The following is a 23587-nucleotide window of genomic DNA, read 5'->3' as shown; positions in this document are numbered from 1 at the left end:
TGTGACGACGGCATCGGTTACATCATAAAATCATATGATGTACGGATGTGTTGTTGTTGTTGTTGTGATGTAGTTGTAGTTGTAGTTGTTATTGTTGGCGGGACATTATTAGATAAGGAGAGGGAGGGGGAGGGGTGGTGGTGTTTTTTAGTTATCAAGAAGGAGGAGGAGGTGGTGGTGGAGGAGGAGGAGAGAGAAACGAAAAAAAAAACATGATTTGAAGCGTTTCATTTCTTTTCTTTACTTTACTTTACTTTTTGTTGTTGTTGTTGTTTGTTGTTGTTTCATTGGAAGGTGTGACGACAAGAAAACAAAACATAAGGAGGGAAGAAGATAGAGGAATTAATAAAAAAAGGGTGTATAGTAAGAATAAGAAGAAGAATAAGAAGAAGAAGAAGAATATATATAATATATATACGAAAAAAGTTTTGATAAAGTAGTATTGTAGTAGGTGGAGGGGAGAGAGAGAGAGAGAGAGGGAGGGGATAGATAATGGGCTAAAGGAAAAGGGTGAGCTGGTAGGACGAGGGGAGGGGAGGAATGGTGAAAGAAGAAGTAGAAGAAAAAACAAACGGTGAAGAAGACGAAGAAGAAGAAGAAGACGAAGAAGAAGAAGGAAACGCGAGAAGAGGATTTAAAAAGAAAAACACAGGCGTGAATGAATGGTGGTGGTTTGTTGGTGGTAGTGGTGGTGGTGGTGGTGGTGGGGGTAAGAAGGGGTATGGATGGAAATAATGGGGTGGTGTGGTGTGAGCACTTTGTTGTTGTTTTTGTTTCTTTTGTTTTTTTTTTTTTTAAAGGGACGGGGGAGACGATAGGAGAGTAGGATGTTCTTATTAGATTAGAAAGGACTTAAGCTTAGGAAGGTTAGTTGTCGCCGCCCTCCTGTGGTTCGTCCCCGTCGCCCTGCGTGTCACTGGTCCATAAAGTGAGGTTGTCACGCAGCAGCTGCATGATCAGCGTGGAGTCTTTGTAACTGTCCTCGTTTAATGTGTCCAGTTCCGCGATCGCATCGTCAAACGCCTAAAATAAATATATTATATATTTATATATGTTAATTTGTTGTTGTTATATATCATTTGTATAATTATTTATAGGTAAATTAATACATAATGTGATGAAAACTTCAATCAATAATCTGGTTAGATTTAAATATTATTATACCTTCGCGTGCACAAGGGTATTATATATTTTATTTTGATTTAATTAGAATTATTATTGTATTATTTATTATTATTTATTTTTCTAGCGACTATTTTTTAGGTGAGTTAATAGTGGTACAGTTTTTGGGGTGGGGCTGGATTAATAGGTTGATATATTATTATCTTGTGTTAAATTGTCTCAGAAAATATATGTTAATATGATGAGATTGTTCGAATTAAATAATATCAGGATTATACTCTAAGAAAGTAATGTTAGAATATTATATCGATTATAAATATCAAATTTGTGATTTGTATGTTTGATTAAATTTAATTATATAAGAAGTAATATTTTAATATTTAGTATATAATATATAGTGTGAAGTAATAATATAGTAGAAGTATTATTATATTGAAAATAATGTAATTTGATGTGAAAAATTTATCTAGACTAGACTAATATTATACCTTCCTGAAAGATATTTCATTTTGATTAAATTAGAATTGTATTATGTTATATTATTATTATTTTTTTTAGCGATTTTTTTATATGAGTAGTTAATAGTGGTACAGTTTTTGGGGTAGGGGTTAATAATTAAGTTGGTATCAAAAAATATGTTAATATGATTGTTCAAGTTAAAAAAATATCAGGATTATTCTTTAAAAGTAATGTTATAATATATCAAACTTGATTTGTATTTGATAAATATGTTAGATAAGATTGAAAAACTTGTAAATTGTGAATCAAACAAAAGCACGCACACAGATATTATTATTATTATTATTATTATTATTATTATTTTACTGGTAGATTTATGTGTAATCGATCAGCCACATAAACGAAATAAAAAAAAAAAAAAAAAAAAAAAGAAAAGAAAAATCAAATTGAAATCGAACAACACACTAAAAATGATTCTTGTTACCCCTGACCTGTTTGGCCAAGTGACAGGCCCTAGCGGGGGAATTGATAATTTCATAATAAAAAACGGAGAAGTTGAGGGCAAGGCCAAGCCTGATTGGATGTGTAGGCTGCATTTTTGCTTTTGCTATATCGAACGCCTCTTGATATGCCTTCTGTGAATCATCGACTACCGCTGCAATGTAAATCACAGATAAAAGAGACTATTGAAAAAAACTGCGTAACACCATCATCATCATCATCATTATTCACGATTTCTTTTCTCCTCATTCTAGTTGTTACGTTAGAGTATGTTATCGTTAGAACAAGGAGGAATATAAATAATTGGAACGTGAGAGAAAGCGAATGAAAAATCAGAATCACAAGGTATGCGCGCATGCCAATGTTAAAGACAATCAATAAGAAAATTGCAAGGACAACATTTTCTTCTTGTTTGAGTAATCGTCATCATCACCATCATCACCACCACCACCGTTTACAATTACTGCACCACCATCATCATCACCATCATGATCAGTCGCTTATTCAATAGATCAAATCCTGTAAAGTTAAAGAAATATCGATTAGGTGTTATTGTTTATACCTGTTTGGCCAGCTGACAGGCCTTATCTGGTGAATTGAGGATCTCGTAATAGAAGACCGAGAAATTTAGAGCTAGACCTAGCCTGATCGGATGGGTGGGCTGCATCTTTGACTTGCTGATATCAAATGCTTCCTGGTACGCCTTCTGGCTATCATCTACCACAGCTGTATATGTACGTGGATGACAATCAAGATATTGGATTTGTTAGATTATTAACAATTGTGTATAGATTTAACAAACAAAAAATAAAGTATTATATTATATTGTGTAACACTTTAAGCACACACTTCATCATGCTAAATCAAATTCATCGTCAACTACTATACTACTCTTTGGTATATATATATATAATAATAATAATTATTCTGGTACATTTGAAGCCTATCAGTATTGATTTTATCTTTTAATTCTTTGCGACACAAGATTTCAAATAATAAAATAACCTCTATGTTGCATAGAAATTTGATTGCATTTTAAATGAAAAACAAAATTGATATATTTTTATTAACACATTCCGTACCAAGTTATTTTTGCCTGACTTGTCGTTCAAGCCGTTTGATGTTTAGCGTATTAAATAAATATGACTACGTGTACCACCGGTGGTACACGTGGCCTGAAGATCAAGTTTAACGTGTACCACCGGTGGTGCACATGGCACAGAACGTGTTAATAAAGGTACCGCATAATGTAAAAATATTAATAAATAAAGAATAATAGTTTAATTACATTTGTAATAAGATATTTTACCAACTGGTTTACGTAAATAAGACGAAATATAAACCTAAATACGCATACAGTTATTGAAATATTTCAAGATGGAATTAAAAATATCCCACCATGTATTACGGTTTGCGTCAACAAGGTGGGACACTTTTAATCACACCGTACCTCAAAGAGTTGAAGAAAATTGTTAAAAAAAAAAAAAAATAAACAATTTCAATTGATTAATATAAACTGAAATATTTTCTTTAATCACCAGTGTGTTTCTTCTACTCTTTCTGTTTCTTACAAATATATATATATATATAAATTCCAAAGAGTAGTTTAGAGTTTTAACTTGGCAAGAAGAAATATAATTGGAAAACCGTTCCCTTTAAAGCAAGTGTTAAAAAGTATTTCGTTATTCTAACGGACAATGTAAACGGAAATTGGCGTGTAAGTTGCGAAGGCAGATGTACAGAATATTGTTGTTGTTTGTTACGGGTAATAATTCTCGAATATTCTTTTCCCTCTTCTTCCTCTTCTTCTTATTCTTATTTTTCACGGTGTTTTCAAGTTTCTCTTTGTGATATCTCTTTTAAAGATCACTGTAATGTTACATTCACACGTATAGGAAAAAGCAACGCAAGAGAGGATACTACTTTTTAATCATGGAAACATCTGCCAATGCAAGAGAAACGCAGCAGCTGCCCACCACCACCACCACCACCACCGTTCAAAGTCCTTTTTTTTTCTTATTTTGGTTTCACCATCGTTTTTAGAAGAAGATTGAACGATAGTGGGGGGGGGTTTCGTAAGGGACCCAACTTTTGATCGATATCTTTCGAAATACAATAACAATCTTTAATTAAAAACTTGACGATTTATTCTAAAAATTGTATAAGAAAAAATATAATAAATATGTCCTTGTATTTTTCTAGACTATCGTTTTATATGTAGTTTTTTTTTTCTTTTTTTCCATTTAATTTGATTTAAAAATAAATACAACATACCGTTCCTGGTTTCACCAGTTGCCACTTCTGCGAGATACCTGTAATAATCGCCCTTCATCTTGAGGTAGAATACTTTGCTTTCGGCATTACTAGCCTTAGGGATCAGGTACTTGTCCAGGAGACCCTAAAACAAAAATAGACAAATAATGTTAAGTTTAATGAAACAAATATTCAATTGAAAACTGATCAAAACACATTTGTTTAAGAACAATTCAATAAATTCTCATAATGTAAACCAATAAACATGTTTCATATTTAAAGCTAAATACTCAACAACACAGTTCAAATAATCATCCATACAAAATTATTCGTAAGTTAAATTTATTAGATTTATAGATGTATCATTAATTAATCGTATGATTTTCCATGGGTAAAACAAGCTTCGTCATGGTGTTATATTTAAAAAAAAAAAAAACGTTGTATCAAATTCAGTTACGCAATTTTAACCGGAAATAAATAAAAATTTTATAAAAAGTAACCAAATGGGAGATTATGATAGATAAACGTGTAACATCTATCATCGAAAGAAATAAGTAATTAGGGTGAAACAAAAATTCGTGCGTTTATTATAGTGTTGTTTCAGATAAAAATAAATAAAATAATAGAGATACAATTTTTTGAAGTATATAAAATTAATTTATTAAATGCAAGTGTGTGCAATATTAATTTAAAAAATGCACAAACTTTTTGTTCACCCTAATAATAAAGAATAAAGATAAATAGATAGATAGATAGATAGATAGATAGTTGGATAGTGTATATAGGTTAGAAATTTCATCAATGATATACTATAGATATTACTGCATTGCAATTATTTTTTGAAGTCTATAAAATAAACTTAATATGCAAGTGTGTGAAATATTAATTTAAAAAATGCACAAACTTTTTGTTCACCCTAATAATAAAGAATAAAGATAAGTAGATAGATAGATAGATAGATAGATAGTTGGATAATGTATATAGGTTAGAAATCTCATCAATGATATGCTTATGGATATTACTGCATTGCAATTATTTTGTGTAGTCTACAAAATTAATTACTTTATTATATGTAAGTGTTGAAATATTAATTTAAAAAATGCACAAACTTTTTGTTCATCCTAATAATAAAGAATAAAGATAGATAAATAGATAGTTGGATAGTAGCTGTATATAAGTTACATATCTTATCGATAATATGCTATGGATATTACTGCATTGCAATTATTTTTTTAACTCAATAAAATTAATTACTTTATTATATGCAAGTATTTAAATATTAATTTAAAAACGTACGAATTTTTGGTTCACCCTAATAATAAAGAAGAAAGATAGATAGATAGATAAGTAGATTGTTGGATAGTATTTGTATATAAGTTAGATATCTCATCGATGATATGCTATGGATATCACGTTGCAGTTATCGAACCTTGCTCCAGTTTCACCCTTTGACGTATGTACTATCTACGTAGTCAGAGTACGTCAAACCCAAATCTGACCTACTTTCTCACGGAACGTTTAATTAGCATCTGGTTTTGCCACATCTCAGATATACGTGGGGTATTGTATCGTGTGTGTATGTGTATGTATATGAATGTGTATGAATGTGAGGAAAGTAACAGCTGACTGACTCTTTGTTAGGGCACGTGCAAAGTGCACTCTCTCTCTCTCTCTCTTTCTCTTTCTCTCTTTTTTTGTTGTTGTATGTAGTATGTGTGTAGTACACACATACACACAATGGAGAGAATCATCATCCATCATTGTTACAAAGAAAAAGAATTGTAGTAGTAGTAGTATACTCTCTTGTCGACTCGACGCCATTTGCAAATGTGAAGATTTCAACCCCAAAGTGACTCGGAAGAGTTGAAGTCAAGGTTAAGAGGAATTACCTTGAGGAGTTTTTTTTTTTCTTTTCTTTAACACAACGATGGAAAAGAGAAGAACGAAACGAATGTGTGTATATGTGTGAAATTATTTTTCCATACACACGCACATACACTATAGAAAAGTAAGAATGCATCATATTTTTTTGTTCTTTTTTCATAACCTCTTTGAAAATGCGCAACTCGGTTCAATTGATTTTTGTCTTTTTGTTGAATGATTTTTCTGTTTACTGTGCGTTTAACTATTTGTTTTGATAAAAATACAAGAAAAACAAGGGAAAAGAATTAATTTCGATTGAAGGAAGAAGGTCGACAAACAAAATTGATAAGCGCATATATGCGTCCTTAGTCATCAACGCGGATTGTTTTAGTTGGACGCATATATGCGCCCTTAGTATTCGAAAGGTTAAATGCTACGATAAAATACGCGGTAAATGTTACAGAGATGTAATCGACTATCGATATTCTCTTTTCTTCTCTCTCTTTCTGTTTTTTTTTTTTAGGTTAATTTCAATCCCTTTGAAGGGTTTCTATTATAAAACAATGTCTTCCACTTCCGGTAAGGAGGAGAAGGATGGTTGTGCGTGAACGTCATTTCCTCTTTCGAATCTAATCTATTTTCGATTTCAAAGAAAAAAATAGAAAGAGACTGAATAAAAAAAAAGATGGAGAAAATTGATTGTACGAAGTAATAATAATTAACGCATTATTAATTAAATAAAATCACACAATAGATATGATTTTTTTTGTTTTGTTTAATAGGATATAATATGTGTAATAAAATAACGTAAGATAATATAATATCACAAAAGAAATTTCTTTAATTACGATTTAATTTATTCGTTTCAAAGACAAAAAAAAAAAAGGAAAAAGAAAGAACAAAAAAATTAGTAAGGTTAAGTACTGATTTTTTTTTTCATCAGATATGTAAATGTAATAATTGATTTATTGTTTGACTGATTGAAATGACACTTTTTGAATTATTTCGACAGATTTGTAATTTTGATTAAATTGTTTTATTATATATATATATATTTTTTTTATAATATCGATGTTGTCAAAGGAATATACAGGGCTTTGTTTCTTTCTTTATGATTGAGTACAACGGAAATTGGAATTCTGTCGATACTGAAAACCGATATCTTTATAAGGAGGAAATCTAGTTCTTTTTTATCTTTTTTCTTTCTTTTTTCTTTTTCTTTTTATCATTAGAGAAAATCTCGTTGTTCCTTCTAAGAAAACGTTTTTATCAGATCAACGACAGGTTACCTAATGGCTACTAATACAACCATTTCCTCTAACGTCTCCGGTTTGAGAATTTAGCAAAGAAAAAGAAGAAGAAAAAGAAAAAGAAAAAGAAGATGATGAAGAGACAAAATCATCGTGTTCCTTCCATTATGTTATAAATGAATTTGTTAAACAAACGTTTCTTTTTTACAGATTGCGAATTTACAGGAAAAAAGAAATGTGGAAGTGTGGGGATGTGTTATTATAATAATAATAAATTTAAATTTATTTGTTATTCTTGCTAATGAAATATTTCAAACAATAATAATAATAATAATAATAATAATAATAATTTAAAAAAAAGAAACTATAGGGGTTAGTTAATAACAAACAAGTTATACCGGTAAACAAATTTTATATATATTTTAAAACATTTAAAACAAAAAATTATGAAAATGATCACTCACTCGTAACAAACACGGGTTTAACGATACTTTTATGTTTAATTAAACAGTAGGTGATGATGCAACACACACACCAACTAATTAATAATTAAATTACAATATAACAAACGTGATCGGAATATATTTTTTATCTCGCATTTTCTTTCCTGACAGAGTCAAACAACAAATGATATTAAAAAATTCTATTTTTTTACAAAAATAAACAAAATAAACTACGTAATATAGAAAATGATATTATCAAAATTATATTTGTTGGCCCAATCGCAATAAAAACGAAAAAAAATAACGATGTGGTGGTTTTGTTGATTGGTTTGGGGTGTGCAGATAAAAAAAAGAAAAACAAGAATTAAAAATAAATAAAAATAGATAATAAAATAATACAAGTCGCGTGTGCATAAGTGTGTGTATGTGTGTGTGTGTGTGTGTTCTGTAACTTCGAAACCCGTTTGTAAAGTATCACTAGCTGTTAGGGTCTTTAGCGTGCACGTTTTTGCTTGGATCCACTTACCACAATGGGATCCTCTTCTTCTTCATTTCTACCTCGTGTCTTTTTTGAAATTATATTGGAGAGAAAGAGAGAGAAAGAAAATACAGGAGAAGAGAAGAAGATCATTCTCAGATCATCAGATTGAATTTCAAGAAGCTCGATTACGCGACTAACTATACTACTACTATTACTTTAACACACTACTACTCATCTTCCCTTCCTCCTCTTTTTTTTTTCGTTCAAAATCTAAAGATTCTCATACCCCTTCACCCCTAACCATGAATTTCAAACCCATTTTTTATACCAATTACGATTTAACTATTTTTTTTTAGTTTAAATATCTTCTTTTTACGTTCGACTTTTATAAATTATTATTATTATTACTATTATTATAGGCGTCGTTATTTGATCATCGAAACAAATTGCGGATAATTTTGAAATACGTGGAAAAATTTGCAACCGCCATTTTATCTCCCCCTCCACCTCCTATCCCTTCGTCCAATCACTGTATTAGAAATTCCGAACGTTACACTCTTATTGGCTAACCTAATTTTTGCTTATTTTCATTTTATCCAATGTTAAATATTTTATGACACACTTTTAGTTTACCTCTTAACACATATTTTCTACATCGTTAACCTTAAAGAAGGACGCGTAGATATTTCTGTTAAAGAATCAATAACGCACGCTTGTTACAAAAGACACATACACATACACACGCGTTGTAACAAGATAATAATAATAATAATAAGAAGAAGAAGAAGAAGAAGAAGAAAAACTTGAATTTATATTCACGTATATGCAAAATTTTTTTTTTAACATCGTCAAAAAATTCGCGTTGACCTGTGACACACACACACACACATATAACTATTTTTTTCTAAACGCATTTCAAAAATATTACTCGAATGACTATTATAAAACGCGTAATAATAATTCAATTAAGCGAGAAGAATTTTAAACGCGCTAAAAACTTATTCACGATCCTAACGATATTAATTATAAATTATCAATGATTTACAATTATTCTCATTCAATTGTTTAAAAAAGAAAAGAAAAAAAAACTATTAACCATTTTATGAGCCGATTTTATCCGGGTTTACAGGAAAAAGAATATAATATATATAATTTAGAATGTGAACACAATTATTAATTTTTTTTAAATATAAATCTCAACCAATGAATAAATCATTCTCAAAGATATAACAAATTTTTATATCATAACATATTTTTTCAAGCTGAAGTTGATAATCGATATAAAGAATATTTTATATTGGCTATAAAATAAAGATTATGAAATATTATTATACGTTATATAATATACGTATATATTATTATTATTAATATTATAAATACATTATATATATCGGATAAGAAAATAAGATTGAAAATATAATACGAATTTACTAGCACGTGAATTCAAAGTTACACGAGGGGTTAACAAATAAGTTTAGCTTTTAAAAAAAGGGATACTATAACAAAAGGTGGATTAATTAAACAAACAAAAAACAATGAAGATACAAAAAAAGGAATAAGAAGAAAACCGTGTGCGTAACTAATCGATAAATATACGTCACAGGGTAGAAAGAGGATTGGAGTGGTGGGAAAGGGGAGGGGGTAATTCCGAATTAGAGAACTTTTAAGAAAGAAGAGAAGAAAGGGGGAGAAAGAGGGGAGGGAATAGGGAAAAGAGAAAAAAATAAAGGACGATTTTTTTAAGGGTGGGGGTGGGGGTAAAAGAAGATTATGATTGGTTTTCTTACCAATACGTCGTAGCAGATCTCGCGTAGTTCTTTTTCGACCTTTTCCCGGTACTCCTTGGCCATCTGTTGTTTGCGTTCGGAGCCCTCGGTCTTTTGCTCGATAGAAGAAATGACTCGCCACGAGCTACGTCTCGCACCAACAACATTCTTGTACGCCACTGAGAGTAGGTTCCTTTCCTCGTTCGAGAGTTCAACTCCAGTCTCGGTGACAGATTTCATTGCTGCTGCCATATCATCGTACCTCTCCGCCTGTTCGGCGAGTTTCGCGCGCTGCACCAATTCCTCTTTGTCTACGGACATTGTGTCGTCTGTAACAAAGAAATATTATTCTTATTATTACGATTATTTTTAATAATAATAATAATTCAATTCAAATAATTAGATTTCATTCGTAACACTTTTTGGAACGAACTTGTGAACAGTTAATGTGTCCGCCATATTTGTTTGCTACACCTAACTTTACATGTACGTCATCGTAATTTTCAATATTTCGATTTACATTCATTTTTAATAATAATAAATAAATTAAAATAATTTAATTCTTCATTTTTGTAACACTTTGGAACGTGTCCAGTTAATGTGTCCGCCATATTTGTTTGCTACACCTAACCTTACATGTACGTCCTCGTAGTTTTTAATATTTTGATTTACTTTTATTATGAAAATATTTAATATTTTAAGAAGCGACTAAACACACACACACACACACAAATATTATTTTTAATAGTAATATTAAATTCAAATAATTCAATTGATTCGGTCAAAGTTTGGAACGCGTGAACAGTTAATGTGTCCGCCATATTTGTTTGCAACACCCAACCCTGTACGTAATATTTTAATTTACTTTTATTTAGAGAATATTCAATAATATTTTTAAGACGCGAATATACACAAATATTATTTTTTGTAATAATAATTATTATAATATTATGATAATAATTATAATTGCGTGTATATGCCAGGAGTGTTTAAAAATACAGCACCATATATTCTGTTAGATATTGCAACAAATACAAAAATCTTAAGCTTATGATCGGATATTTAGAACCAGGAAAACAAAAAATACGTAAAAAATTGTTCGAAGTATAATACGACGCGTCGCACGAGACAACACCAAACACTTCTGTGCTTCCCACACTTTTTATCCACGTATCGTAAATATAAAAGAAAGATGATTCCTATAACCAGACTTTTGGAATTTTACTCGGCTGCTGGATGATCCCTTCGTGCAACCCTCAAGGGATCTCAGGTATCGATACATTACGAAATACGATCAACCGACCGACCTTGTTCAGATATTAAGGCAACGTACTTTTTTGAAAATTTGGTCAGAGGAATTCCAGTTTTAGGTAGAAAAGAATCGGCCATCTTTCCTGCATACCGGGTGACTCGAAATTCTCAGATTACTTAACAAATATTTACACTCACGAATTTTTACATGTTACATGTTTCCTGTATACCGGGTGACTCTTAATTCTCAGATTACTTAACGAATATTTACATGCACGAATTTTTACATGTTACACGAAAACATATTCTACTAAAAAGTCAAAGAAAAAAAAAAAAAAAACACAAAGTATAATTAATTTATTAATTTTTATATATTAAATTATTATAGGTGCTCGCGTGTCCTGTTGTAATATTTCAATAATTTTAATTAAAAAAATAAAAAAATTGAATTGATAAGAAAACATATAAAAATATCTAATCCTATTCCGATATTTCGTGATCCTGAATCTAACCACACGGAACACGTAAATAAAATGTTCAACGATATCAATCATCGAAGGAATTTAATTGTGGTCTGACAGATCCCCGCGACCCTCTTCAATTATTTTTTTCTTTTCCTATCTTCATTTTTTTTACGCTCAAATGCCTCGAGCCAACGAAGGTAGGAAAACAAGAAAAAAAAAAAAAAATTAGACTAGCAAAATGAACGAAGCATCGACGACAGCAGAGAATTTCAACAAAAATATTCTCTTTCAACGTTTAAAATCAATTTCAGCGTGATCTGTATATATTGCAACGTTATGATCTAACGTTTTTCCCACCCCCCACTCTCCCCCTCCACAAAAAAAGAGCGAATTTATTCTCAAATTTTAAGGTTAGGATAATAAATATCAAATCGATTTATTATTCGTGGCTGCTGATAAAAATCCGACAGAAATAAAATATTCATTCTAAACGTTTCCCTTTTATTACGATTTTTTGTTTTGTTTTGTTTTACACGTAGAACAAAAAGATTAGATCAAACCGTGAATTATAAATAATACCCGAGTAGATAAGACGTTGGAATTGTAATTTATCGTCACACGTAACACATCTTCGATTTTCATAAGTTAATTGGTTTCATGTAAGAAACACACGATTACTTTTTTTTTCTTCAACATTAGTTATTAATCGTAACGTTGTTTTTATATGATCAAAATTTTCATTATTTCGATATCGTCCAATAGAAAAAGATTCAAATTAAAAACGTCGTAGATAGAACAATTTTGTGTATCAGTAAAAACAATATAAGAAAGAATAAAAAATATCAATTTTATAATAAAAAATTTTCAAATCTAATAATTTCAAGGACACGCGCATAAAAAGAATTTTTAAACAATGTCAAAGAAGTGCTTGATATATAATACTTATGTTCAACGTATAATATCTTTTCTATTCGTCACGCTTGAAAAGATATTTTTCCTCTTTCTTTTTTTTTTATTATTTTTTTCTTCTTTTTTTTTATTATTTTTTTCTTCTTTTTTTTTATACGCCACCCTATATATATCCTTGGACCCTTTTCCGTCGTCAACCCTATTTATGCGTAAGCATACTTGAGCCTCTCGCATGAAACACGGCGCGTAGAAATTCTTGTTACGGTTACCCTTACCTCTCCCCTCACCCACTCCCCCACCACCCCCTCGTAACACTTTCAAACGCGATAAATCGTGCCTTAATCTCTACGATTCGGTATTTCTCACGAATTATATTTACGGCGTATGTACTGGGTGGCGCAATAATTATTCCTCACGATAATTCACTGAAATCGTAGAAACTCTTTCTCGAAATTATTTTTTCTTTTTTCTTTTTTCTAAGTCAATTTATTTCCAAATTATAAAGCTAGAAGATTAAAAAAAAAAGTTAAACAAAATTCTACCACTTCCATTGAGAGAGATTAATTTCACGTATATTGCATTTATCCTACGCAAAATTTATCCAACGACAATATGTTTGTAGAAATTGATTTTTCTAATTGTTAAGAAAAAATAAAGAAAAAAAGGAAAAAACAATATTCAGAACAAAATTTCAACTAGGTATAATACCTCAAATTAATTCGTCATAAATGAGTCACGTTATGACTATTGACGAAAACTACTACTACGAAATCTACGTAGAGACGAATAAGTCACCATCGTCAGTGCATTACGCATGCACACACACACACGTACGCGCACACAAACACACGTATGCATGCACACATTCGTTCCACGTGTTTGGTTTGCAATCACGGACGCGACGATGACACGCCCGAAATGCGTTCTCACTTTTTATGCAAGAGGGAGGGTGTAAAGGGGGCAGTGCGAGGGAAAGGGGAAAGGGGAGGGGGAGAGAACCGGTCGATTCGATACGCTTGAACGAAAAGCAATGTCTTCGTTGGCGGCTGCGTAATCGATCTTCTGGTATGTATATATGGCCAACGATAAACGGCAACGACGATGATGATTCATCGCATTGAAATGGGCTCGAACGATAATACTTTTCTTTTCCTTTTTTTTTCTTTTGAAAAAAAAAAAGAAGAAAGAGAAAGAGAAAAGGGAGCAGGGAAAAGAAAAAAGAAAAGAAAAGAAAAGTTAAAGGGTAAAGCAAAAGATAGGATCGAGAAAAACTGATAGAAGTAAGTTAAACGCATGCGTAGGAAAGGAACCATTTTTAAAAATGGCCGCCCCCCCTCGTAGAAAAGCTTCCAGGAACGCACACCAGGCGGCGCGCTGTTGTAATTTATTCTTTACGTTCCGTAATAATAATCGTAATTTTTTATTTCCCCTACCCCCTCCCACGATAAATTTATAATCATCCATCGTATTGTTAAATTATCGACGAAAACAATAGGGATTTTGGGTTTTATAATAAAGGAAAAAGAAAATCGCGAAAAAAGAAAGAAAAAAAAAAATTAACCCCGAAACGATTATACTATGGCGGACATTTTGTTTTTGAGTTTGACTCCCACCCCTACCCCAACGGTGGGAATAAATCGTTTTGAAAAGAACGTGCAATTATCTGGAATTCGAGAAATCGATCGCGTGAACAAGTATACACGCGCAATACATAATACACAAATAATACATGTAGAACAAAAAAAAAAAGAAAGAGAGAAAAAACATGGAGAGGAATAAAAATAAAACTCGAGTGTGTCCTCTTACTTTGTCTCTCTGTGGGATGATGAATCACACATTTATTGTAAGAGGAAAGAAAACATGAGCGAGCTAACACACACACACACAAATAACACAGATATACAGCGTACGAGTAATATCATTGAAAGAGATTGAGAGAGTGGTGGTGGATAAGTGTGCTTGTAAGAGTTTTCTCAATGAACCAAATAATTGTACTCAAGGATGAAGTAGAAAAGAAATACACGCCGGATGTTGTGTCACCTGCGACCTGATGTAAAGAATGTAAGAGGAGTTAGAGTTTATCATCGGACATGAACCTAACGACGACAAAGAATTTCAATTCAATACATATGAATGAAAAATGAATGAGAAGAATGAATGAATCTTTTTAACCATTCCTCGAATAACCTTACGATCGTTAAACTTTCGACCTTGTTCGAATAAGAAAAAAAAAAAAAAAAAGAAAAAAGAAAGAATATATTTCTCGCATTATTTGTTCAAATTTAACGGACGATGAATTATTCATCAGGAATGTTTTATTTTCTTCGCTACTTTAATCGATCATTCGAAAAAATCACTTAAATTAGTATAGTCTCTAATGGAAAAGCCCTAATCGACCTTTGTGTGCAAGTTAATAATAAGAAAACATTTTTAACCGATGAAAACTATATATATATGTTTCATACACACACACACAACACACAATTTCGATAAGATGTTTTAAATTGATTAAGAAAATATTATCGACTTAATTTAAAAGCTACGCGAATAATGAAAAAAAAAAGGAAAGAAAATTGTCTTTTTAATTCGAAGAAGGACAACAAGGCAGAGGTACGAGTTGAATTTATATCTTCGACCTTGAAATATATCGAAGAATCTTGGAACAACTCATCCTTCTTTTTCTTCTTCCCTTGTAATATCCAATACATTATTATTATTACAGATGATGACGACGACGACGACGACAATGTCAAACTAGGAATACACAAAAAGCTAGCAGTAATAAACACACAACACAACTATTTTCTTTCTCTTCGGATACGGTAAAGAGAACAGCAAACGAACAAAAGAATCTTCTTCCAACGCGTTGCTATGGCATATGAAAGACGCGGTGTCCAATTTCATTAGCCAGCTTCCGTTTCGTTTGATATTCGTTATGTTTTCAAAAGAGATAAGTGGAATAGGTACTACACGTTTATAGTAGTGTAGTAGTAGTAGAATGTAGTAAGAATAGTGGTATAGTAGTAGTAGTAATAGTAGTAGAGTAGAATGTAGTAAGAATAGTGGTATAGTAGTAGTAGTAGTAGTAATAGTAGTAGTAGAATATAGTACAAATATAGTACAAATATAGTACAAATAGTAGTGGTGTAATAATAATAGTATAGTAGTATAGTAATAGTGTAGTAGTAGTAGTAGTAGAATATAGTAGAATATAGTACAAATATAGTACAAATAGTAGTGGTGTAATAATAATAATATAGTAGTAGTAGTAGTAAGAGTGTAGTAGTAGTAGTAGTAGTAGTAATAGTGTAGTAATAGTAGTAATAGTGTACAAATATAGTACAAATAGTAGTAGTAGTAGTAATAATGAACAAATATAGTACAAATAGTAGTAGTGTAGTAGTAGTAGTAGTGTACAGATATAGTACAAATAGTAGTAGTGTAGTAGTAGTAGAATTGTGTACAAATATAGTACAAATAGTAGTAGTGTAGTAGTAGTAGTAGTAATAATGTACAAATATAGTACAAATAGTAGTAGTGTAGTAAAACAGTATAGTAGTAGTAGTACAAATATAGTACAAATATAGTACAAATAGTAGTAGTATAGTAATAATAGTGTTGTAGTAATAGTAGTCGTAGTAGTAGTAGAATATAGTACAAATAATAGATAGTTCATTTAAATAAAAAAATGATTAAAAACTATATAATAAAAGAAGCAATTTATATTTAAACACACGACACGCCATTACTATTTACGAGGACAATTTCAACGCAAGAAAAATGACAATTCCTGTATATACATACGTACGTTCGTTGCTAACCGTACTCTCCAATAAAATATTTAATAAATCTAATATAATATTGCGTACGTCACGTTTCCGGTCATCTATAATCTCCCTTTTATCGTATGCGACAAACGAGTAACGTAACATTGGGAAGAGAAAAAAAAAAAGAAAAAGGAAGAAGAAAAAAAGTAGAAAAGTGCAACATGAAGCTGACACGCGCGTCATGACACATGTTACAGCCACGTGATTGGTGGTAGTATCTATTCCGACGCAGAGGAGGGGGGCGGGGAGGGGAGGCTTTTCAAAAATCGAAATTAACACGTTCAATGTCGTAATAATGATCATCACCTGTAACTATAGCAACATTCTATTTTCAGCTAAAATCTTGTTTCAGGGTCATACCTGATAACATCTAACTGTATATTGCTGATTAATTTATGTATATTCATTTTAATCTACTTACAATTACGATAATTGTATTGCAATCTTCTCGAGGGGGGGGGGAACTTGTACGACGACAATATTGATATATTAAACTTGATGAATTATTTAACCTGCTAAAATATGATTGAAAAATATTAATTAAAAATATAATCACTGAGAGATATGTTTCTAATTAAATCATACAAATTACGTAAACCAAAAAGGTTGGTTCTACCCTTTGTAATCTGGAATAAGATTTTGTTAAATAGTAATATGATTTATAATACTGTAATAGATATATATATTCGTTTAAACTTATCATAGTAACATTTTTTTGAACTTATTATACAATTCATGTCAATGTATTACAACGTAAGCAAATATTACTTATTAATTTTCATTGAGAATTCATTGTATATTCCTCTATAATAAAAAACCAAAAAAAAAATCATATATAGTTGAAATATATTCCATTTATAATAATTCAAATTTGATTGTATTATAATTAGTAGACAACAAAATGAAATTTATATAAATTTTAGTAATAAATGATTCCCCGAATTGAAATTTACAGGTTGAGAAGACGTTAAAATAATGACAAAAAAAAGAAAATGACCGAAGAAAAGAGACAGAGAGAAAGAGAGAGAGATGAGAGATGATGCCAAAGATGTGATAGAAATTCGGCATCCTATATTTAATCTCGCGCGTGATCACCTGGCTTTTAAGTCACACAAGCCGGTATACCGGCAGCACGCATACGTCGTGTAGTTGTCGTCATAGTCATCGTAGTCGCGACGAACGTAGAAAACAGTGTTGCCGGATTTACAGTAGGGGCGGGCCCCGTGGAATTCAACGACGCCGGTGAAATATTTCCGGCGTACGCTTTTAGAGCGGATCGCGAATGAAAACTACTACTTCTTCTCTTCTCTCATCCTTGTGCTCTCCTCTCTACGAATGTGATGATTTACGAAATCATCGTTGTATCAAATATAAACACAAAAATTACCAACATAACCTAACTTTTTCACATATTTTTTCATACATTTTCAATAATTATATTCAATGAAACGGAATATCTATGAAAATGTTCATTATTAAACAAGAAACTCAAAATAAAACTACCACTATAACCTCAGTTTGACATATTATTTAATACATTTTTAATAATTATATTCAATGAAATGAAATATCTATGAAAATGTTCATTACTAAACAAGGAACGAGGATTTTTTAAAATGGACCAATTAGCGATTGACTAACCGACTGATGACAATTCTGATTGTTCTGTTAACACTTTGGACGACAAGTTCTAAAGAAAGCTGGAGTGTATGCTGGTGAATCGTGTATTAAATTTAATCCTCTTAACGAGATTATTATACATTGTATTTTGTGATCAATGTTAAATATCTCGTCACTTGGAAATATATAGTTGTAATATTGTATAAAAGTAACTAGAATTTGAACTAACTATAAAATAGTAACTAGAATTTTATTAAAATAACCACAGAATAGTAACTAGAATTTTCTTTAACACGGATTCCGTTTCGCAGATCCTTTCCGACAATGTAAGATTAAAAATTTACTTCGTTAAAATTTTCTTTTTGAATCTGTATACACATAATATAAAGTTTTAAGTTATACGTTGTTTAAGTTGTGGAAATTACAATAGTAAAAAAAAAATCCGTAAGAATGTTCATTACAACAAGATGAAAAAAGAGAGAAAGAGAGAGAAAAAACAAAAATAGTCAGTATAGTTGGTGTTACCGAGTACTTGCCCAAGACGTTAACCTAGGAAACGAATAAATTTACACCGCCCTCCGTCATTACGTCATGCAGCCAATATAATACGGCAGTAAGAAGTGAGACCGAAACGTTATAGCGATGATTCACGAGCTTTCAGAGAGAGCGTGTCTTTAACCGATGACTATGACTATGACGATGACGATGACGATTCGAAGGTAGAGTCAGTTTGAAGAATACAAAATGATTTTAACATATATACACACGCGAACAGTTTAAATAAAATATACTAAAATAATTGGTAATTCGTAAAAATCAATCGGCCATCTTGATAATTTTTTGTTTTTTCATTACGACAGACGCCATTTTGAATTTCTTATGAAAACGGAATATAATTCGGCAAAGGAAAATAATATGTCTGTTTCCGGAGTTGTTAATCGATGGAACATATTTTTTTGAACTTCATCTATATAAGATTTGTTGAAACCTTAAAGTGAGAAAGAGAGAGAGAGAGAGAGAGAGAAAAAGATAAGTTATATTATCTCGAATGCTTATCTCTCCCTGAGTCTCTATCTACTGTGCTATATTTTACTGTCTTGATAAGAAAATCGTTTTCACGGTACCGAACATAATATATATGAATATCTGTAGAGATTACAGAAGCTGGGAACACAATTTTTAAATGTTCGATACATCCTATCGAGTGATTTTTATAAATTCTTAAATAATTTAATATTCTATTCTTTCTTTTCTTTCTTTTTTTTTGTAAAAAGAAAAGAAAAATTATAAAACTAAGTGCGTAAAAAGCTTGTGGAAACGATCTGTTTAAAAAACTAACCTCAAATATTATACAGATAATTTTGAAAAAATGATTTAGAAATGTTCGAGAGACCCACCCTGTATAATTAGATTAAATTTATATGATAACTCGAGACACGATTAAAAAAAGCTTGTGGAAACGATCTGTTTAAAAAACTAACCTCAAATATTATACAGATAATTTTGAAAAAATGATTTAGAAATGTTCGAGAGACCCACCCTGTATAATTAGATTAAATTCATGTAATAACTCGAGACACGATTACTTCTAATCATTTAGAGATCTTTATCGAGATTTTAACTATTCCATTTATTTCGAAATTAAGAAATGAATTTGAAAGAAAATTTCATTTTTGAACCTACACGTAAAATGTAGGATAAAAAGATTTCTTTTATTAATAGAAAAAAAGTTTAACTGCGAACGTTGAGAAGATTACTTTTTCTTTTTGTTTTAACAATTAGTATTAAAAAAAAAAAAAAAAAAAAGAAAATGTACGAAAGAATTAGATAATGCATTTTTTATTCGACATCCAAACATTAAAATGGAATATTTGAACAGGTGCACAAGTGTGTGTGTGGTAGAATCAAAAGGATTTGAAAATAGTTACTTCGAAACGTTACATGTGTACATTTGAAGAACGCGATTATATTCATTTACACGCACGATAAAGATATTTGAGTGGATTATTTAATGAAATGATAAATGAAAATTAATAAAAAAAAATGGAGGAGATGGAGGAGGAGAATTCTCAGGGTTTCGTTGCAACACGACAATCCAACGACGCACCGTTGTTCCCGATTTTCGTCTACGTTCATAAATAATTGTTCAATGCAAGTTGAATGCAAGTTGAATGCAAATACCTCTATCGACAATTGATACTTCAAATCCGAATTTAAATCAAATTGATGGAAAAACAAGAAATTCTATCTTTAGGAACGAATACAATTTTCGAGAATACTGACACAATCGATTTCTCGAAATGAAAAAAAAAAAAAAAAAAAAAAGAAAAATCAAGTTGACTTATTTATCGTTGGTTGATAAAGAGACATTACTACTTTTTTTTTTTTTTTCCAAATCTTACGTAACTATTGTAAAATTTTCTCCCCCCTTTTACCCCTTTATCTTTCACGCGTATTACATTTTTATTTAATGAGAAACAAATAATCTCTGATGTTACGTTGTAATCTTATAGGATTATATTATTGTGAAATGAAATATGAAAAAAAAAAAAAAAAAAAAAAAAAAAAAAATTAGATAAGATTTGACTCTCCGTGCGTGTGGGGACACGAGAAACAGAAAAGCAAAATTGAAAAAGAAAATGGAAAAAAAAAAAAAAAAAGAAAAAATAGAGAAGTAGCAGCAATATATAATATTGTAAAGGATGTAATCACTTCTATCGATATATATCGTTAAGCTAACTCTCCTGACATGCAAGCAACACCACCACCAAACCAACACCACTACCACGATGGGATAAGAATTCTAATCTCGCGACAGCGTTGGCGACGTTCTTCTAAACGCACGACTTATTTTTCTCAATATACACCACCCGTTAAGTACGTACTGACTAACCACGTAAAAAAAAAAAAAAAAAAAAAAGACACGTTTAAAGATAAGATCTTAAACTAAATTAATGCATTTCCGGTTCCGTTAAAAATCCTTAAGAATCGTCAAGAAAATTCTCTCGAGTAAGAATTCAAAAAAATTTTTTAACAATTAAAAAAAAGAAAGAGGCTGTTAAATAAAAGATAATAATATATTATAATAATATGTTATATAAATAAAATAAAATGATTACGAATTGCGAGTAATTATTATCGATGATAAATTGTTAAGATAAATTATCACAAATATATTCATATAAATGTAATTAATAATAAATGCAATATAATAACGAAGGTCGTTTATAATTTAAAAATAGGGAAAAAGAAAGAAAGAGATAGATAGATAGATAGAAAGAGAGAGAGAAAGAGAGAGAAATAGAAAGAAAGAAAGACACGCCTCGTAATCCTTTGAGGTTATGGTCGTTCGCCTTCGTCCACCTTCGTCTAACTACGTTGTCGTTGTCTCACCCGAGAATCACCGAGCTAGGCCGAAAGCACTATACGACGCTACTTTCACGATGGTACGAGCGAAACGAACGAATGAGCGAACGAGGGAACGCGAACCAACGAACCAACGAATAAGAAAGCGCGAGAGAGAAAGAGAGGGAGAGAGAGGGAGAGAGAGAATGGGCCAAGTGCGCGCAAGCGCACACAATTAAAGATAAAAAGAGACAGCAAAGAGGGATAGAAGAGACATAGAAAAGCTCGAAATTCCTCGCGTGAGTGCTTCTTCAGACTTGGAAGGAGGTTGCGCTAATAGTAATAGTAATAGTAATAATAGTAATACTACTAATAGTAATAGCAGCTTAGCCTTTGAAAATTTAGTCGAGGTCAATATGAGAAAAGCTCAAAAATACGATTTTCGTTAGATGAAAGAAACAAAATAGATTTCTTTTTTATATATATAAATCTCTTGTTAGAGAGTGGAATAATAGAAAAAGAAATTAGATGGAAACTAGGTAGATAGTCTGAACAATTAACTAACACAGGTTTAAGTGTAGGTGTGCTCTGTTAGTAATAGTAGTAGTAGTAGTGTCTCTGTGCATTAGCTTTGCTGTTTGTCTGTCTGTCTGTCTCTCTCTTCTTTTGCGTCGCAGAGCTCACGATAGTGAGCTGTATGCCCCCCTCCCCGCTGAGAAGAGATCGATAGTCCGACTAACTACTCCTCTCTTTCCTTCTTTCTCTTATTTGTCTGGTGATTTTCTCAGGTACAATCTTGTCAGGTAAAATAGATTCCAAGAATGACGACCGGCTACCCGTTTGTTCTCCTTCTATTGCGGAAGGCCACGAACCAGGAGGAGGAGGAAGAGGAGGAAGGAGGAGGAGGAGGAGAATGTTAGGATCGTTAGAAAGGAATTCAATGAAAATGATATAAAAAATCTTACTTATCTTACTACTGTCAGATATTCATCTTTCTCTGATATGTGTGTGTGTGTGTGTGTGTGTCGTATAATATTTTGTACAAAAAGTGAGTGAGAAGTATGCTATAATATTATATCTATGAGGATACAGATATTAATGAGAAACAAAATAAAAGAAAAGGTGATGATGCTTATAATATAAAAAATGTAACGCACTATGGCGTCTTTTGTACACCTACCTATTGGTTATAGTCTTTGTACAATAATACTTATTTAAATATCACGAGAGAGATCTGCCGAGGGTGACGACGACGGGCGTTTATAGAACGACGACGACGATCTTGGGTTTTTTAATTTCTTCGAATCGCCGGACGAAGAAAGCAGCGCGAGATATATATATATATAGTTAAGATGATAAAGTTTAGATATATATATATATATGTATATGTAGAAAGAGAAAAAGAGAAAGAGAAAAATAGAGAATACGACGAGGAGAGTCAGATACGAGAATTAGTTTCGGAAAAAAAAGAACTGACTAGAGACACCACGAACCACGACCACGACGACCACGACGACGACGACGAGGATTAACTCGCGCGTTGAATTATTCCAATCTCGCGTACGCGGGTGGAAGAAGAAGAAGAAGAATTTGAAGCGTGTTTGAGTACGAAAAAATATTCGCGCACGCTACGAGCAAGAGAGAGAGAGATATATATATATATATATATTATATATATATATATATATATAAAATTGTGCACCTCTCTCTGCTAGAAATAAATATCGCACTATAATATTATAACCCGAGAGAATAAAGAAATATAATAATATAGTAGTGTTTTATAACTACGACGACTCTTTGCTTGCTTGCTTGCTTCTCTTCGAGGGGGGAATTCGGTTTTTTCTTTAGTCGCACTCGGTTACGATAATACCGCACATCCCTTGGTGACCACTCCCGCACAGCGACTGAGCCGGCAACGCCGCTCGTTGGTGGGGACTCGGACTGCCTCGTGCCGGGCCTCGGTCGAATTCGATCCCGTCCGTTGAAGTTCGCCTTTCTTCGTGAGTACTCGTGCACGAGGGACCCGAGAG

At 31.6% G+C, this 23587-nt stretch overlaps 1 protein-coding gene across 4 annotated transcripts in view; it reads right to left on the bottom strand.

The window, feature by feature from the left end:
- Window positions 1-797: 797 nt before the first annotated feature.
- LOC122518071 (14-3-3 protein zeta) overlaps window positions 798-23587 on the bottom strand; it is a 56568-nt gene continuing 33778 nt past the window's right edge. For 2 of the 4 annotated variants that reach the window (XM_043636750.1, XM_043636752.1), the window contains 4 exons: window positions 10160-10467; window positions 4357-4480; window positions 2645-2808; window positions 798-1023 (listed from right to left, as the gene is read on the bottom strand). In XM_043636750.1, the coding sequence (XP_043492685.1) occupies window positions 868-1023; window positions 2645-2808; window positions 4357-4480; window positions 10160-10459 (744 nt within the window). In that variant the 5' untranslated portion in view covers window positions 10460-10467 and the 3' untranslated portion in view covers window positions 798-867. Of the gene's footprint in view, window positions 1024-2644; window positions 2809-4356; window positions 4481-10159; window positions 10468-21531; window positions 21616-22734; window positions 22941-23587 lie in introns of those variants that run through there. The other 2 variants (XM_043636751.1, XM_043636753.1) reach the window with 2 other exon arrangements.

Source organism: Polistes fuscatus, unplaced genomic scaffold, assembly GCF_010416935.1.
Source record: "Polistes fuscatus isolate 324 unplaced genomic scaffold, CU_Pfus_HIC Scaffold23, whole genome shotgun sequence".
Classification (NCBI taxonomy): domain Eukaryota; kingdom Metazoa; phylum Arthropoda; class Insecta; order Hymenoptera; family Vespidae; genus Polistes; species Polistes fuscatus.
This window is presented reverse-complemented; position numbering and strand designations above follow the sequence as displayed.